We start from the raw sequence: 20,486 nt of genomic DNA on the forward strand, positions 1-20,486 counted from the left end.
CGCAATAAATATCATATCGGCACCTACGTATCGTGATAATTAGTATTGTGAGGTCCCTGGAAATTCCCAGCCCTAGTTACCTTGCCATGGTATGATTAGCCTAGTTGTAACGGCAGATTTCCTCCTCTTCGTCTGAAAAGGAGTAAGGATCGGACCAAGATGCGGCGTGGTAAGTGTTCATGGCAAATTTTAATAAGAAAAGCCTGAACACTATGAAATACAAAACAATAAACAATAACATGAAATAAATCAAACCGAAACAGTCCCGTGTGGCACTGACACAGGAAACAAACACCCACAAACCAACAGTGAAACCCAGGCTACCTAAGTATGATTAACGACGACACCTGCCTCTGATTGAGAACCATACTAGGCCGAAACAGAAACCCAAACATAGAAACACAAAACATAGACTGCCCACCCCAACTCACACCCTGACCATACTAAATAAAGACAAAACAAAGGAAAATAAAAGGTCAGAACGTGACACTAGTAACCTATTCTATAGAATGAACAGTGCAGTGCAGACCAAGGCAATGCACATTCAAATTGAATTAAGAGTGTAAACTGTAGGCTATGTATGAAGCAGTTTCCTTGGAAATCTTAGTCCAAACCTCACCTCCAGAGGGGTCAGAGAGGGAGAAGCAGCTTTAGTAATTTCACAAGAGGAATAGGGAAAGGTCACGCTTTCAATGACCTCTACAACCCCATCTGCTTTATATTTATCCACCTGTCAATGCCAGTCCAGTTTCCAATCATTTCAATGTGAGGACTGTGTTTTTTTTCTTGTCATTTGATCTGAAAATGTTGGCTTCGACCGACAGGAGAGAAGAACGGTGGTAAACAATGGCAAACAAAACCAACATGGGTGATTTCCAACCACTAGGCTATTTGAACAATTGTCCCTGTATAAATTCCTACTGGAAAAACAACAATCATTAAAAAGGCAGATGACTTATGAAATCCAGAGCCATCTACAGCTGTGATAAAAAGCCATTATGAGGACCCCAATTTCTAACAAATACCCAGAGAGATTACTGTAGTATCCAACACTCCTATTCCTGTTTAATCCAGTCAGGAACAACTCTACCACAAATATGATGATTAGCCTTTCCCCTCTGGAACCAATCCTACGAAAAGAGGCAGGCTTATATCACTCAGGGTCAAACTGGACTGTGCTTTATTCTGGTTAGGCTATACAACCAAGGGTGTAGCCTATATCTAAACCAAACTGAGTGAGGTGCATGTTAGTGATTGGTAATGGTAAGTAAAGGGGAAGCAGAGCCTTGCACCAGCAGGACTGTGGGAAGGGTGTGTGGAGAGAGAGTGGTTCTGCTAGCTGAGCCTTACACGCATCCCACTGCAGGCATGGCAGGCAGCACAAGTCGAGCGCAGAGAGAGCAGCTGTGGGGAGCCAGGGGTTAGATCCTCTGTCACCTCCCATCTCCCTCTCAAGAACTGCACACACTGCACTGCCTGCCCTGAAAGGAAACCAACTAGGATAAATCAGGATACTACAGTGGGGCCTGGTACCAAAACATAGCGCTTCCACCATCTTTCACAGTCAGCCATGCGTACATAAACATTACAGAAGTCTACATTTATCATCATTATCTTTCCAAAAACAGGGTAGAACATCATGTCAAATTAGCACGTCCTATTTTCATAGAGGTTCTCTCGGGAAGCACGAAACAATAGGCTATGCTGTGACAACAATTCTGAGACAGATGAAACTTTTTTGAGGAGAGGCAACAGAGGAGTGGGGAGAGAGGGAAACACCCACTGTCACAGTTCTGGAGCTTTGCTCAAGGGAAGGATTACTACACAGGCAGCCTCCTCTCCAACTGGCTAACTGACTCACAGGGGTCAAAAAAACAGATTTTTCTTTGGCAAGGCTTTATCCTTGTGAGGCTCTGGCAGAAGGCAGGGGATGATAAAGACGGTTTTAAAGCTATTAAGCCTTTGTCCACTGGAAACCAGCTGTAGTCCCTTTAGGATTCAGCCAGCTAGGTTGTCTTTCCTCAAAAAAAATGATGCCAACTTCATCCAGAAAAAAAACGTGACAGAAGAAAATACCCTGTTGCTATGGTTCTGATTGGGAAAGCAGTGCTAAGTTACAACTGCAGTCACATTCAGTTGTGCAGGTAGTGACCTCGAAGCAAAGCTAGTCATATTATTGACAGCGCAGTAGCAACCATGGCCTTAATTTGTGACTTATTGGCTTATAAACATTGTGGTGTTCAAATTGGGAAGCAAAAACTTTAGACTCATGTCTCCCTTGGGCTACTATGGTGTCATAAGTGGGATGACAGGGCGGAGCTTCAAAGATATTAAATTCATATTAATATTCATTGGCATAATGTTCCTTTACACAAGTTGAAGAAACCCAGCAACTTCACAAGCTCAAGTTGAAGTTGTGGGTTTCTTAGCTAACATTAAGCACATCACACAACTTCTGCCGGCCATGCTGTTTCATCAGTGTCACAGAGATCCTCCTTAGACTGCCAGTTCTGGAACTAGCTATTTACTGTAGCTATCCAACCAGCTAATTTGCCAGAGATGTTACAGACAACATGGCCAGAGATGCAAACGTTAAAGGGGCAATCCTTAGCCGAAACAATAAAGCATTTCCCCGCCACTGTTTCAGCAAAAAGCTGAGAGATGGGGCTGGAGAAATGCAACCACTCCAATTCATAGAACTATTGATGCATCGACTGACCATCCATGATATCAAAATTATAGTTTTAACCATGTTGAGGCTATACAGCGTTTGTTTACATTTACTTTGTAAGCAAACAGTATAACCTTAGTAAAAATGAAACAAGCTTATATTTTGACTTCTGATAGGACACGACAGCTTAACTAAGCTCATTTATAAGTTATATTCTTCAAGAATCAATGCCAATGGGTAGCTTCATATCATTAATTTCAAAGTAAAAAATATTGATGTAGAAACTATTAGACCGCCCATTTAACGTTAGCTAGCTAGCTACGTTAGCTGCACAAATATACACTACTTGACCAAAACTATGTGCCCGTGTAACATCTCATTCCAAAATCCTGGGCATTAATATGGATTTGGTCCCCTATTTGCTATAACAGCCTCCACTCTTCTGGGAAGGCTTTCCACTAGATGTTGGAACATTGCTGCAGGGACATTCAGCCACAAGAGCATTAGTGACGTCCGGGGGCACTGATGTTGGGCAATTAGGCCTGGCTCTGAGTCGGCGTTCCAATTCATTCCAAAGGTGTTCAATGGGGTTGAGGTCAAGGCTCTGTGCAGCCCAGTCAAGTTCTTCCAGACTGATCTGGACAAACCATTTCTGTAGGGACCTCACTTTGTGCATGCTGAAACAGGAAAGGAAATTCCCAAAACTTTTGCCACAAAGTTGGAAGCACAGAATCATCTATTATGTCATTGCATGCTGTAGCATTAAGATTTCCCTTCAATGGAACTAAGGGGACTAGCCCAAACCATGAAAAACAGCTCCAGACCATTATTCCTCCTACACCAAATTTTACAGTTGGCACTATATATATTTGGGCAGGTAGCATTCTCCTGGAATTCACCAAACCCAGATTCGTCCGTTGGACTGCCAGATGGTGAAGCGTGATTCATCCCTCCAGAAAACACGTGTTTAGACCACTCTAGCCAACACTTGGCATTGCGCATGTTGATCTTAGGCTTGTTTGCGGCTGATTGACCACGGAAACCCATTTCATGAAGCCCCTGACTAACAGTTCTTAATGCTGACGTTGTTTCCAGAGGCAGTTTGGAACTTGGGACTGATTGTCGCAGCCAAGGACAGACAATTTTTACTTGCTACGCATTTCAGTACTCGGCAGTCCAGTTCGCAGCTCAGCTGTTGTTGCACCTAGACTTTCCACTTCACAATAACAGCACTTACAGTTGACCAGTGCAGCTCTAGCAGGGCAGATATTTTTGTAACTGAGCTGTTGGAAAGGTGGCATCCTATGAAGGTGCCATGTTAAATGTCACTGAGCTCTTCAGTAAGGCCATTCTACTGACAATGTTTGTCTATGGAGATTGCATGGCTGTGTGATTGATTTTATATACCTGTCAGCAACGGGTGTGGCTGAAAAAGCCGAATCCACTAATTTGAAGGGGTGTCCACATACTTTTGTATATATAGTGTAAGTAACTAATGTATCTTGCTATATGGTAACTAGCTAGTTAGCAAATGTTTCCTGTCAAATGTTGGCAAGCTAACGCTCCCTAGCTAACTTCCTTCACTTACCTTAAATACCGTGGCTTGGCCACAGTACTTTGAAGCAATAATATCGACAGAGCTTGCAAAGTTAGCTACTCCAGATAGAAATAGAAATAGCTAAATGGTACTAGCTAGCTAGAATGTTTAGCCTTTGTTAAAGTTGGTATTTTTCTAACGGCTAGCTGGGCAATTGGAGGAATCGTCAAAGGGTTACCATAGTAACATTAAATATCTAAATGGCAGCCAAAATGGAACTTCTGCTGCTACAATCACAATGTAACATCGGACCACTGCATTGTTTAAAAGCACTGCACGAAATTCTAATAGCTAAAATGTATCCTGCCCCGGCTTGTACGTTTCTCGGAAGGTAACTAGGAGCAAATTGCTACAGTACGCAACCTACAGTAATGATCACGTTACACGGGCATGGGGTTATAGTACCAAGGTAGAGGTGCTGTGAGCACGCCGCACGCGCCTCGCTGGTGGGAGATTGTTCCCACTGTGCTTGGTAATTCTGCATCCCACCAGAGAACAATGTGACATATGGAATGACATGCGATGATACACAGTATACACTGAACTATGCACTTCAACGGTATGCGGTTGATGCATACCCTACATCAAAAGAAAAGGATGACTGACCACTGTAGGACAATTTATACAATTAACTCAAGCAATCATCGGATATTGTTTAATTGATCGTCTACTAGGGATGGATAATAACACATTTATATGCGATGTTGGATGTCAACTGGAGTACCTTCTTGAAATATATGTTTGATATTAATACTATATTTTGGAATGGTATTATAATAGCCTACTATAACATTTTAAGTTGTGAGAGGATCGAATAGATTGTTAACTTCTACAGCACACGTTTTGCTATAATAATTGAATTGATACACATTATATCCTATGCATTATATCAAAAATCTACAAGGCATAGGGTATTATCGAAAATCAATCATATAAACCATTTTATCAGTCATTCGTTGGTTAGAAATTATTATATATTTGGGTATAAATAAGCTGAAAACTGGGGAGGTGTAATTGCCACAACATTATTTTCCAAAGCTGCTGAAAATAGCTCAGCGCACAGTTGAGAACAGCAAAATATCAACACAACCGTATCATGTCAAATAAATGCTTACCTTCACTTCTGATGGTGGATTTTCAAGTGTGAATGTCAAACCACTCTCCAATTTCTCCCCCTTTCCAGTCTCTTTATTCACGTTTAATTCTAAAGACAATGTCCTGGTATGGGAGCGAGTACAGGACCCTCCAAGACTTGCACTGTCAACCAGCCCCAAAGATGGAGGCGGGGCAGGGTAACTGACGTCACACGCCTCGTGCAAAATAGGGACTGTAGGCAACAGTGCGTTAGAGTGGGTTCACTCAATCCATTTCAAATGGTCTTTGGCGGCTTAATAAATACATATTTTACCACTGCCTCTCCCTTCTCCTCTTTGTTAATTCCCACACTGGAGTACAGTACAGTCATTGCTTTGTTTCTTGCTCTACAAATGCCCACACCTGACTTCACATTCAGTATTTTCACTTAAAACCTTTACTTCAGAAATATGTAATTGATTTATAAAAACAAAAACATGTGTAGGCAAATAAGAGAGTGATACACAAACTATCAATAGCCTACAGTAACGTACACACAAAGGAGGCATTTAAAGAAAAGTATATGCCTTAAGGTTTGACCCATTTCTATGGTTTGATCACACAATAGTCTTCTTTCATTCTGAAGGTCTTTTTAGCAATTGAGTAAAAATTATATTTTTAAAAGATTCATACCATAACCACGTGAGTCCCTTTAAAGGCAGTCAACAGATGATTTGTGTGCGGATAAAGCGTATGTACTGTACGCACTTTAAGACAGATTGATGGGGAACTTCTGCCACCTACAGGCGAAACCTGGAAAGTGTATGTATCAATAACACAAATTCAAAACATACGAACCCGTAACACACATCTCATAGCGTGTTCAATATTGATGTGAGTGTAGACCCTTGAAATTGTTCATGCCACTATATATTAGAGCAGGTCAGCACCATGCACTCTATCCCAGTCCTTATAGTTACATTGACCAACACAATACATTGACTTTAAGCTACATTCTCCCCAGTATGAAACACATAGTCTTTGTCAATATGCAAATACAACCTGTTATAAATAGACTGCTTTTTATTCATCATCATTATCGTGAGGTGGGGGGTTATTCCTCATTTTATAAATTAGTCTTCACTTTAACTGGTATCTTATCTGGTGTCTTCCTATAGCCCCATAGTAATTATAGCCTACCTACCCCCACCTCTCCATCCCCCCCTGCCACCCCCCACCCCACCCCAAAAACTCAATTAGTTTTCTCAGGAGAAGACGGAATAAATGGGAAAACAGCCCATAAATGATAATGAACCATCCCTCTTTAATTCTCTTCCCATCACCCCCCTCCCCTTCCCCTCCCCTGGCGGTGCGGGCAGAGACAGAGCCACCGCCCAGCGTCTGCAGCCTGCAGGAAGGATGCTTGGTAATTTCCTCCATTATTGAATTGGTCTGGACACGCATGTCTTGATGGTCTCGTCCCCCCTCCCTCACTGCCACATCCTTCTCTCCCTCTTTTCTCTCTCTCTCTTTCGCTCTAACCTTGCACCACCCCGTGCTCTGTAAAGACCCTATAAGCCCATGACCTCTTTCACAGAGTGGTCATTCAATGATTGCCCTCCTTAGTGCCCTCTTACACCCTGGTGCCTGCCCCTCACCCTCACCCACCCCCACAAATCCAAGCCCTCACTGCCTGTGCGTCCTTTTTTGATAGCTGAGTCATTGTTCCTCATTTCCTGCCTCTGGTGAGTACTGCTGCTCTGCTGAAAATCTAAAAGCCAGGATTAGACATGAAACTGAATCTCAAGCACTTAGATGCCCAACACCCTGCATTTCAATCCATCAGGGGATGGTTAGTTTTGTTGAGTCAGGAGATGGGGACCCTGCAGAGCACCTTGCTCAAGCGTAAGCATGCCTATTCTTAAGTGAAAAACTTGTCCGTTTTAAATCACGTCTTAAGACGTTAATGATTTAATGATACATCAATTATAACATGAAAATCATGGTAAAATTGTGAACTGTTAGTAATTAGGGTGATTATTAACAATGTTGTTGGACCAAAGATGTGAGTACTCTTACTTGCAAGGGAGACCTGACCAAGAAGGCAGCAGCAAACAACAACATTTTTAAACATATCAGCACCACATTATGATCCGGCCTACAGGAAAAATGTATACTACATTTACTTCTGTTCGTGTGCATGGTGAACGGCAGTGTCTAGCCGACAGGACATATTGGCATTCCTCTGCAAATTGGTACTCCAATACTTTTCTCACACCTCAGTTAATTAGACTGCCGAGTCTTTGTTAATTGGAATGAGCTGAACCCCATTCCCTCCTTGATTATACTACCAGGCATGCAAGCACACACTCGCACATCCACACGTACGCACATCCACACATACGCACTTTCATTCGCCCACACAGATGCAGGCACACACAATCTCACAAGCACGCTTACACACTCTCACAAGCACACACTTTCCTGTGTGCGCCTGATTGGCAGTCCTGAATGATTCCATGCTCTTTTACAGATAGCTAACCTGGCATGGGGGATGGAAGGTGGGCTGTCGAGGGAGGGGTGTGTGTGTGATACACAAAGAGCCTGATAGAAATGACAGTGAAGACGGCCACTTGCATCTAATCTTCACCTATTCTGGACAACAGAATGTACAGCGGGGATCATCAACTAGATTCAGCCGCGGGCCGATTTTTTCTTGAGCGGATGGTCAGAGGGCTGGAACATAATTATAAATCATTTGTAGACTGCAAATTGACCAGAAGAAGCCCAAACAGAAATAATATTTGACTAAAATATTAAAACATTTCAAACCTGGCTTACATTTGTATACGATCACATATATCTCTCTATTATACACGGGAATACTTTGGAACAGATTTCCATAATTAAAATCACTTGGAGCTGATTTGCTGTCTTTTATGTCCAACAATGTTTTTATTTTATTATATTATATACAGTACCAGTCAAACATTTGGACAAACCTACTCATTCAAGGCCTTTTCTTATTTTTTACTATTTTCTACATTGTAGAATGATAGTGAAGACATCAAAACTATGAAAGAACACATATTGAATCATGTAGTAACCAAAAATAGTAAAAATAAGTAACAAGAGTAACAAGAAAATAGTAAAAATAAAGAAAAACCCTTGAATGATTAGGTGTTCTAAAACATTTGACCGGTAGTGTGTGTGTGTGTGTGTGTGTGTGTGTGTTATATATATATATTATATATATATATATATATAAACATTTTTCTTAGAAAACTTGGGGGCCAATTAAAATCTCCTGGGGGCCGCCAGTTAGGGAACACTGATGTACAAGCTACACCTTGGCCTTACCTGCTCATTGGTACTCATGCACTGGAGTTTCATCTGCTTCAGATAGGTGGTGGTTAGCGGCATGTTGTAGTCGATGAGATCCGGCACCAGTGATGTCGGTCTGTCATTTTCTGTGAAGATTATACACACAAAGTATTAGTAGACTCTCATTCTCCCATAACCTCCTTCTTGAACCCAAACACATACAGGGTCATGTTCATTTAGCACCAAAATGTAAGAAAACAAACTGAAAGAGCGAGGCACTACCTGAACTTTAGAAATGCAATTTTTTCTTCTTCTGTTGAGTGCCCTGATGAATCTGTACATGCACTAGTCAATGGACTCCGCCGGGGTGGCAGTGCTCTAAGTGGACACTAGAGGGCCATTTAATGTGGGAGTAGAGAAAATGGTGCTGTCTAGTTTGCTAAATTTATGGAATTTGAAATTATTTATACTTGCACTTTTTAAAGCATATGTTAGCAATTACATTTACTTTTGATACTTAAGTATATTTAAAACCAAATACTTCTAGGCTTTTACTCAAGTATACATTTATTTGGTGACTTTAACCTTTTTTTGTCATTTTCTATTAAGGTATCTTTACTTAAGTATGACAATTGGGTACTTTTTCCACCACTGGCAGGAAGCAGCATTTGCTTCCATCATTAAGAGTGGTGATGGAAGGAATGGGTGGTCTCATCATTGAACAATAATTTGCATGATGGTTTTGCTATCCGTTCATCATGATCCAGTACACCATTTTGAACAACGGGCTGCTTAATTCTAATATATAAATATACTTTCTTTCTTTCTTCAAACATGCATACAACAAAAACATTTGAATTACCCACAATCCTCTAAAAACAGAGGCAAGAAGCAAAATTGTTGCAATAATTAAGTATTGAGTTACAATTTAGTATATTAAATCACATACATAATTTAAATTAACAAATCATTGAAACAACTTACATTTATTTTTATTAAGTATATGTTGTTGTTTTTTTGTCAATTTCAATTCAACCCAGAATAATTTTACAGTGTGCATGTGCGAGAGAGATAGAAGAGGGTGGATCGCTCATAAAGAAAGCAGCAAAGCCACTAAATTGCTGTTCCTGGCAGCTGCCACAAGCACACAGAAACAAACAAGCAGCTTCTTTGACCAGAATCAGCTCTTACTCTATCTATAGATTACCTTCATTAATAAATCATGTGGAAATTGAGCAAGTTGAGGACAGTAAACTGCTTGTTGTAACCCTGGATTGTAAACTGTCATGGTCAAACATATTGATGCAACAGTAGCTAACATGGGGAGAAGTCTGTCTATAATAAACCACTGCTCTGCTCTTTTGACATTGCTATTCACAAAACAAGTCCTACAGGCCCTAGTTTTGTCACACCTGGACTACTGCTCAGTCATATGGTCAAGTGCCACAAAGAGGGACATATGCAAATGAGTTGGCCCAGAACAGAGCAGCAGGGCTGGCAGCACGGAGAGCTAACATCAATGACACGCATGTCAATCTCTCCTGGCTCAAAGTAGAGGAGACTGACTGCATCATTTCTTGTCTTTGTGAGTGGTATTGACATGTTCAAACAACTAGTACACAGACACCCATGCATACCCCATAAGACATGCCACAAGGGGTCTCTTCACAGTCCCCAAGTCCAGAACAGACCCCCTGGAAATTCACAGTACCACACAGAGCCATGACTACATGGAACTCTATTCCACATCAAATAACTCATGTAAGCAGTTAAATCAGATTTTAAAAAACAGATCAAACTACACCTTATGGAACAACGTGGACTGTGAAGAGACACACACACACACACACAGGACACACACAGACATACACACACGCTAGCACACGCATGCTACATTGTAATGTTGTATGATAATACTATACCTTTTGTATTGTTGATATGTAGGGGTGTAACAGCGTAATATGATGTACTGTTTCATCTTTTGTTTTACATGTAATGTCATTTGGACCCCAGGAAGAGTAGCTGCTGCCTTGGCAACAGCTAATGGGGATCCATAATAAATACAAATCCACTACTATCCTGCCCTGTGTTAAACCATAATGAAAAAGAGACCAGATTTTCTTAATGAATAGTGGACCTGCAGTATGATTTCTCTGCCATTGGCCATGATGGACATTTACAGTTTATGTAATGGGTGCATTAAACCACTAAGTGGACATCCTACATTAAGATGCTTGTGCATTTGAACTTACTTACGCCAGCAGTTCATTTTTAAAGACTTCTCTACTATAATATACTGTATAATATAGCATATAACAAAATAACTGCTAATTCTCTATAACTGAACTGGTATACATCCTCTCTTGTATTGCATTGACATTATACTTCAAGTGCAAGCAATAGTCTGTCATCCTCATCAAATAAAATAAAATGTGAAATAACATTTTATTAGCAGATGTTATTGCGGGTGTAGTGAAATGCTTGTGTTCCTAGCTCCAACAGTGCAGTAGTATGTAACAATTCACACAAATCTAAAAGTAAAAGAATGGATTTAAGAAATGTATAAATATTAGAGCGAGTAATGTCGGAGTGGCATTGATTAAAACACAGTAGAATAGAATACACTATATACAGTTGAAGTTGGAAGTTTACATACACCTTAGCCATATACATTTAAACTCAGTTTTTCACAATTCCTGACATTTAATCCTAGTAAAAATTCCCTGTCTTAGGTCAGTTAGGATCACCACTTTATTTTAAGAATGTGAAATGTCAGAATAATAGTACAGAGACTGATTTATTTCAGCTCTTATTTCTTTCATCACATTCCCAGTGGGTCAGACGTTTACATACACTCAATTAGTATTTGGTAGCATTGCCTTTAAATTGTTTAACTTGGGTCAAACGTTTCGGGTAGCCTTCCACAAGCTTCCCACAATAAGTTGGGTGAATTATGGCCCATTCCTCCTGACAGGGCTGGTGTAACTGAGTCAGGTTTCTATGCCTCCTTGCTCACACACACTTTTTCAGTTCTGCCCACACATTTTCTATAGGATGAAGTCAGGGCTTTGTGATGGCCACTCCAATACATTGACATTGTTGTCCTTATGCCATTTTCCACAACTTTGGAAGTATGCTTGGCGTCATTGTCCATTTGGAAGACCCATTTGCGACCAAGCTTTAACTTCCTGACTGATGTCTTGAGATGTTGCTTCAATATATCCACATAATTTCCCTTCCTCATGATGCCATCTATTTTGTGAAGTGCACCAGTCCCTCCTGCAGCAAAGCACCCCCACAACATGATGCTGCCATCCCCGTGTTTCACGGTTGGGATGGTGTTCTTCGGCTTGCAAGCCTCCCCCTTTTTTCTCCAAACATAATGATGGTCATTATGGCCAAACAGTTCTATTTTTGTTTCATCAGACTAGAGGACATTTCTCGAAAAAGTACAATCTTTGTCCCCATGTGCAGTTGCAAACCGTAGTCTGGCTTTTTATGGTGGTTTTGGACAAGTGGCTTCTTCCTTGCTGAGAGGTCTTTCAGGTTATGTCGATATAGGACTCTGTGGATATAGATACTTTTGTACCTGTTTCCTCCAGCATCTTCACAAGGTCCTTTGCTGTTGTTCTGGGATTGATTTGCACTTTTCGCACCAAAGTACGTTCATCTCGAGGAGACAGAATGCGTCTCCTTCCTGAGCGGTATGACAGCTGAGTGGTCCCATGGTGTTTATACTTGCGTACTATTGTTTGTACAGATGAACGTGGTACCTTCAGGCTTTTGGAAATTGCTCCCAACAATGAACCAGACTTGTGGAGGTCTACAATTTTTTTTCTGAAGTCTTGGCTGACTTCTTCTGTTTTTCTCATGATGTCAAGCAAAGAGGCACTGAGTTTGAAGGTAGGCCTTGACATTTATCCACAGGTACACCTCCAATTGACTCAAATTATGTCAATTACCCGATCAGAAGCTTCTAAAGCCATGACATAATTTTCTAAGTTGTTTAAAGGCACAGTCAACTTAGTGTATGTAAACTTCTGACCCACTGGAATTGTGATACAGTGAATTATAAGTGAAATAATCTCTGTAAACAATTGTTGGAAAATTTACTTGCACAAAGTAGATGTCCTAACCGACATGCCAAAACTATAGTTTGTTAACAAGAAATGTGTGGTGTTGTTGAAAAACTAGTTTTAATGACTCCAACCTAAGTGTATGTAAACTTCCAACTTCAAATGTACATATGAGATGAGTAAAACAGTATGTAAACATTATTTGAACATTACTAACGTGACTAGTGTTCCATTATTAAAGTGGCCAGTGATTCCAAGTCTATGTATATAGGACAGCAGCCTCTAAGGTGCAGGGTTACGTAACCGGGTGGAAGCCGGCTAGTGATGGCTGTTTAAACAGTCTGATGGCCTTGCGATAGAAGCTGTTTTTCAGTCTCTCTGTCCCAGCCTTGATGCACCTGTACTAACCTTGCCTTCTAGATGATAGCGGGGTGAACAGGCCGTGGCTCGGGTGGTTGATGTCCTTGATTATCTTTTTGGCCTTCCTGTGACTTAGGGTGCTGTAGGTGTCCTGGAGGGCACATAATTTGACCCCTGTGATACGTTGAGCAGACCACACCACCCTCTGCAGAGCCCTGCGATTGCGGGCGGTGCAGTTGCCATACCAGGTGGTGATACAGCCCTACAGGATGCTGTCAATTGTGCATTGTGCATCTGTAAGAGTTTGTGAGGGTTTTAGGGGCCAAGCCAGATTTCTTCAGCCTCCTGTCTGTGTGGGTGGACCATTTCAGATCGTCAGTGATGGGTACGCCGAGGAACTTGAAGCTTTCCACCTTCTCCACTGTGGTCCCGTTGATGTGGATAGGGGTGTGCTCCCTCTGCTGTTTCCTGAAGTCCACGAGCAGCTCCTTTGTTTTGTTGATGTTAAATGAGAGGTTCTTTTCCTGGCATCACTCTACCAGGGCCCTCACCTCCTCCCTGTAGGTTGTCTCGTCATTGTTGGTAATCAGGCCTACTACTGTTGTGTCATCTGCAAACTTGATGATTGAGTCAGAGGCATGTGTGGCCATGCAGTCATGGGTGAACATGGAGTTCGCACCCTTGTGGGGCCCCTGTGTAGAGGATCAGCAAAGTGGAGGTGTTGTTTTCTACCTTCACCACCTGGAGGCGGCCCGTCAGGAAGTTCAGGACCCAGTTGCACAGCTCGGGGTTCAGACCCAGGGACCTGACCTTGGAGGGTACTACCACATGACGTACAGGGGGTACAGGGTCCTCCTCTCCAAGAATCATATCAAACAACTTATCACCTACTGGGACAGTACACTCATGTGTACACACACTCTATCCATCAGTAATCGATTGCGCTCCTGTCTATTTACTGCAGAGGTATAGATTATCTGCCTTGCATTTCCCCCCTTCAGGACTCCAGAACATTGTCCCTTAGTAGGTCAGCAGATAAATTAAATGACAGAGACTAGACTTGACAGCTGAGAAATGGAGTTTAAAATGAGAAGGGAGGAAAAATCAGCACAGGACCAGTGACCAAGGCTCTTATTAATAAAGCATCTCAGATCTAATGCTGATCTGGGATCAGGTCCCTCCTGTCCATGTAATCTTATTCATCATGATCTAAAAGGCAAAAAGCTGATCATAGATCAGCAGTCCTTCTCTGAGGGCTTTATGAATATGGGCCCTATCCTACACCTCCTCGACACCTGTTCCTAGTGCATAACCAATACTTTATGATGAAGGTTGAAGAGACTAAAGATGAAAGATGTGACTCAAAAGACTGCCTGATGTCAATTTAAAAGAGCCCCAGCATACAGTAATGAATTGCATTCAATAATTCAACACTGAACTTTTGCGGGAGTGGCTTAGGCGGAGAGGAGGGGGGTGGTGGATTGGAGGGGTTGAAAGGGGTGGACCCCCATAGGGAAGGAAGCCAATTAGCTGCTCTCTTTATGAGTGACGCCCAGTGTTAGCTGGTCAGCGTTGACACAACACTCTGACAGACAGATTGGGCCTGGGAGCACTTCTCTTGCTGTGTTGTGTGTTTATGGGGTGGAGGAGAGGGTTTGGTGAGCATTACTATTCATTTGGCATAGTTTACTTTACATACTACCCATGTTCTGTTCTTGTGGGAATATGGAAGTGCCTTCCATATGTGAAGGTACATGACAGCCACTCTGTCAATATGGGACCCTGAATATAGAGGGAATAAAATATGTATAAATAGCAGGACAGCCATTGAAGATTTCACTCCATTTTGGACTCTCCGATTTATTTCTCTCCTCACCATTTCCACCCCATTTTTGTCTGTCTCCGTGTGTCTTTCGCCCTTGGCCTTGGGAACAATGCATGCGGTTGTGGGATATCAGGAATCTTCCTCTGGAATGCCAGTCTGAGTCACGGTTCCCTTACCACCATAGCTGTCCTCCAGTGGCACAGTCACTTGCCAAAGCTAACACAGCCAACCAGCAGGCACAGGGGAAGACACAAGCCAACCCAGGCCAGGCTAGCACAGAACACAGCAGCACAGTAGAGCTGAGCACAGTTCAATGACATACCACACACTGTGCACTCTCTCAGTCTGGGAAACCAGCACTACAATACAAATGCTATACAAAGAAATAAGTCGTTTTTCTCTCTGGCTGCTGTGCCTCTCTCTCTCTCTCTCCTTTTTTTTCTTTATTTCTTTGTTAAAATCCCCAAATTGGGCTAATTGCAGTGTGTTAGGAAGGAGGCAGGACACTCCAATGACTATCAGTTTAATAGGACTGGGGAGGACTGGGAAAACTGGGGGTGTGTGCCTTTAGGGTGGGCAGCAAGACGAGGATAAGAGGGGGAGGGGGAGTGGAGGAGGGGCAAAGCAAGCAGCGCTCAAAAGCGTTCTTTTTACAACTCATATTAAAATACCTGTCCATCTACATCCATGCTCTGAGAGTCTGCAATTTGTATAGGCTGTCTTACAGACAGTACAGACGTGAGTAGTAATGTAGGCCTACTGCGGAAGCTTTCCAAATAGCTCTGAACAGTCAGTGGTCCAGAGAGAAACAGAGAGGTTGTTTACCTTTGAACTCTGCGCCGCCAGGGCTGATGTGCATCCGCTTCTGACACTCACCACAGCTCATCAGGTAACGGGTCACTGCCTCCCTGGGCAGAAAGGCATACGTCTCCGCTATCTGCCCATCAGCGAGAGAGCGAGCAAGTGGGCGAGGGGGGTGGGGGAGCGAGAGAGAGGGGGGAGAGAGAGAGCGAGAGAGAGAGCGAGAGAGTGAGAGGTGGGGAAAAGAGAGAAAAAATTATATCACTACCAAAGCCATGGCTGATAAAGATGCTGCTATGCATGCTTCTAGTATTGAACACTGAAGAGGTGCTACTACTGTCTCTACAGGCTCAATTTGGACTTTCTGTTAAAACTCCATCGAACAATGTGACCACTTCACCCAGAGTAGAGGCAGGGAGTTTCAGTAGGGTTTTAAGGGTGTGTGTGTGTGTGTGTATGTATGTATGTATGTATGTATGTATGTATGTATGTATGTATGTATGTATGTATGTATGTATGTATGTATGTATGTATGTATGTATGTATGTATGTATGTATGTATGTATGTATGTATGTATGTATGTATGTATGTATGTATGTATGTATGTATGCATGTGTGTGTGTACCTCCGTGAGTGTAACAAGGAGAGCGGGGTGTGGTCTGGTCTAGCATTGCACAGTTTGGGGAATATTCAGAGGTGGAAACTTTCTGTGGAAATTATGGGAATATATGAGAATTAACGGAAATATATGCAAATTAATATTAATACCATTTAAATGTAGATGTTTTCTGCACTGGATATATTTACCATATCATATGGAGACAGAAACATACACCTTTTACCTTATAAGTAGACATAATTGCAAATTATTAAATCCTCCAATAGAGATTTTAAAAACTATTTAGTTACGAATTGAACTAATTAAATGAGTTGACTCTTCACATGGGATGATTTCACTGAACAGCAAAAGAAAGGGAATATTGAATGATCCCCGATGATCCATTGCATCTCCCAAAAACATTTTCAACATACATCTGTAAAATGATAATCAACGCTATAGTTTCTAGACTGTCTTCCTCTCAGGCTTCCATGTCTTCTCCCTGGACCTCCTCAATGTCCACCTCTTGATCATCAGACTCTGATGCCTCATCTTCACTGTCACTTTCCAACCTTGTTTAGGATGGCTCGTTGTCAGGCTCAAAAAGCCTAACATTTCCCTGTATGGCCACCAATTTTTCAACCCTTGTATTGGTTAGCCTGTTGTGTGCTTTGGTGTGTGTGTTCCCAAACAAGGACCAGTTGCGCTCTGAGGAGGCTGATGTTGGTTCGATTTGGAGGATGATGGAGGCAACAGGGGAAAGAGCCTCAGATCCACGAAGTCCCTTCCACCAGGTGGCTGATGAGATATGTTGGCACGGCTGCCATATTGCATCTCCATCCCAAAGCCTTTGCTTTGGAAGTGTACTTCGCCAGACTGCCAAGAACCTTGCCCTCATCCGGGCCAAGGAGGCGAGACACGGTAGTGATGACACCATAGGCCTGGTTGATCTCTGCACCACAGCATGCTCTTGCCAGCATACTTGGGGTCCAACATGTACACTGCGGCGTGTATGGGCTTCAGGCAGAAGTCTTCACGCTTTTTGATGTATTTCAGAACTGCAATATCCTCTGCTTGGAGCAACAGTGGAGTGGGCAGGGCAGTACGGATTTCTTCTCTTACATCTGCAAGCAGTCTAAACATCAGACAGGATGGCAGTGTCTCCCTCAATCAGTGCAATGGCTACTGCTATAGGTTTCAGGCTGCTTACCACTCTCTCCCAAAATACATCATCCAGGAGGATCCTCTTGATGGGGCTGTCCATATCAGCAGACTGTGATATGGCCATTTCTTGGAGAGACTCCTTCCCCTCCAGGAGACTGTCAAATCTGATGACAATGGGTGTTGCTAGGCAGCTTCAATGTGGTGCTCTTATTCTTCTCACTTTGCTTGGTGAGGTAGATTGCTGCTATAACTTGGTGACCCTTCACATACCTAACCGGTTCCTTGGCTTTTAGCAGCACATTCACCACTCTATCAAACGGCTAGCAAAAACGAACTAGCAGAAATTGTTAATAAGTTAGACATTATTTAAACACACTTTGCTGCAGGCTACTATTTACTAGTTAACAAAATATAATGTATGTCATATAAAATATATTCACCTCACCCAGTATTGTAATCAAACATGTGAAGGAAGAATGCACTGTGCATGCAGAGGGTTGCAATTCCATTGAATTGGGGATAGTTTAACCAAAATATGCCACAAGACCTAGAATTTCCTTACGTGTATCCCTCAAAAAAGGTTCCCTGTTATAAGCTAACTTTTTTGATGAATTTAAGCAAAATTCCCAAAATTAACATCCCATGGAAATTTCTGAAATTTACCGGAAAGTTTCCGACCCTTTGCAACCCTAGTCTCTATGAATAAAATGGAGACAAATGTCAGTCACAGCCTTTGGTGACAGTTTGCACAGTCTCTTTATCATTTTTGCAAGGTGGCCTGGTGACACCAGATTATCTCTAGGAGAACTTTCAATGTATTCTCATATGTCTCCCTGACCAAGACCCCCATATATGTCCCTTGCTGTCACCTTCCGATCTTTCCTTTTTTCACGCTGTCCCTGCAGTCATCCTTTCCTCCTCCTCTCCCCTTCTCTCTCAAACTGGCCTCTATCACTCCGCCCTCTGTGGCAGGCTGGGGTTGGGAGCAGGAGAAAATACACACGCTCGCCTCTCCCTCAAACCCCCTTCCCTCTAACAAACATTCTGGCCAGAGAGGTGATGGTTGTAAAATGAGGGAGAGGAGGAGGGGAGTGAGGGGGGGGATCTAGAGGGAAGGAGGTTGAGTTTTAGAAAGGTCCGAAAAGGGACCTCACTGAAAATTGAAGCTCATTTACTGCATTTCGATACAATAAAACAAAAAAACAATTTGAAATGGTATTTGGAGAACAGCAAAAAAAAGCAAAAATGACCCGAGTCATTATCACCTTGGCTGCTGTAGGTTCATTCACCTCAGTTGATCTACAAACACATAACCTATTAGCTATACAATTGTAACGTTACACCCCTGAAAGGGGGGAAATATGAGTCATGATTCACACTGACATAGCATCAGTGATAAAAACAAACATTTTAGAACTGTATTGATTGCATTTTAATGTAGGCCTATATGGACGATAGGCCATGTGGAGAAATTGATATTGAAACATATCTTCTTTTTTTTAAAGTTCCTAACTTGTTTGATAAGATTAGTACAGATTTTCTCAGGGGACCCCACATGGGTCACCGACCCCAAGTTTGGGAACCAATGTACTAACCTCTCGCTCTGTCTCTGCTTCCTCCTGCATGCATTGCAGCCTGCCTCAGCCTCACCACTGAGCGCCACATCACTGTCTGTCTCAGTAACCTACTCTCTGTAAAGCAAAGTTGTTACGAATTTAATAACATATTTTTTGCTCCTGCTGAGGCAGGCTCCATTTAACATTAGCTTCTTTCTTCATCCTTCTAGCTGGTTAAGTATTACTAGCCAGAGCACTTCAAAGTTACTGCAATAAGTCTCTGTCATCAGTTAGCCACCTGACTGACTGACATATCTATAAGTGACTATTTACCAGTTGTGTACTCCACAGGAGGTTGGTGGCACCTTAATTGGGGAGGATGGGCTCGTGGTAATGGCAGGAGCGGAATTAGTGGAATGATGCCATTCTATTTGCTCGGTTCTGGCCATTATTATGAGCCGTCCTCCCCTCAGCAGCCTCCTGTGGTGCACTCATTCTCAAAGAGTTTCTTTGTTTGGGGGATGTCTGTAGACACGGCAGGAGTCGCAGGAAGGTTTAAAAATGGCCATTTGTCCGGCATCTTGCAAACACAGTCGTCAGCATCTCTGACTCTCTAGTTGCCTAGGCTACTTGATCCGAGTGCGAGCTGGTGTACTTCGTTTCACATCTCAGGCCCTCGGCCTGTGCCGCGAGAGGGGAGTTAGCCATTTGATAGAGTGGTGATGCAGGTGAAAATAACGAACCAACCACTGTTCATGATTCCACTCGTTCGCAAAGAGGCAGGCAGTCAGATCAAGAATATAAGCGTTCTGAGCTTGGATAAATGCTGGGATAAATATTTAGATGTTGACCCTTAATTGATTATATTTATTGTGTTCAACATTATATTATATATATATATATATGTTTTTAATTAGAAAAACCGTTTGTCTGGAAAGGGCCTGTGGTGGTGGGTCTGCCCTAGGCCACCAATGCAGCTCTTTCTATCTGTTCTGGGGAAGCATAAAGAGACACAGAGGGGGACAGAGAGGAGAAGTAGGCAGCATGTTGGCTGAGCAGCACTGCCAATGAAATCAAATTTTATCTGTCACATACACATGGTTAGCAGATGTTAATGTGAGTGTAGCGAAATGCTTGTGCTTCTAGTTCCGACAATGTAGTAATAACCAACGAGTAATCTAACCTAACAATTTCACAACAACTACCTTATACACACACAAGTGTAAAGGGATGAAGAATATGTACATAAAGATATAGGAATGAGTGATGGTACAGAACGGCATAGGCAAGATGCAGTAGATGGTATCGAGTACAGTAGGGTATGTAAACATTATATTAAGTGGCATTGTTTAAAGTAGCTAGTGATACATTTTTTTCATAAATTTTTCCAATATTAAAGTGGCTGGAGTTGAGTCCGTATGTTGGCAGCAGCCACTCAA

At 42.3% G+C, this 20,486-nt stretch overlaps 1 protein-coding gene across 2 annotated transcripts in view; it reads right to left on the minus strand.

The window, feature by feature from the left end:
- LOC112222085 (nucleolar protein 4-like) overlaps positions 1-20,486 on the minus strand; it is a 143,369-nt gene that overhangs the window by 70,424 nt on the left and 52,459 nt on the right. For both annotated transcript variants that reach the window (XM_042303933.1, XM_042303932.1), the window contains exons 3-4: positions 15,753-15,864; positions 8,703-8,812 (exon numbers count right to left, since the gene is read on the minus strand). In XM_042303933.1, the coding sequence (XP_042159867.1) occupies positions 8,703-8,812; positions 15,753-15,864 (222 nt within the window). The remainder of the gene's footprint in view (positions 1-8,702; positions 8,813-15,752; positions 15,865-20,486) is intronic.

The sequence above is a fragment of the Oncorhynchus tshawytscha genome, linkage group LG22, assembly GCF_018296145.1.
Source record: "Oncorhynchus tshawytscha isolate Ot180627B linkage group LG22, Otsh_v2.0, whole genome shotgun sequence".
In the NCBI taxonomy this organism is placed as follows: Eukaryota; Metazoa; Chordata; class Actinopteri; order Salmoniformes; family Salmonidae; genus Oncorhynchus; species Oncorhynchus tshawytscha.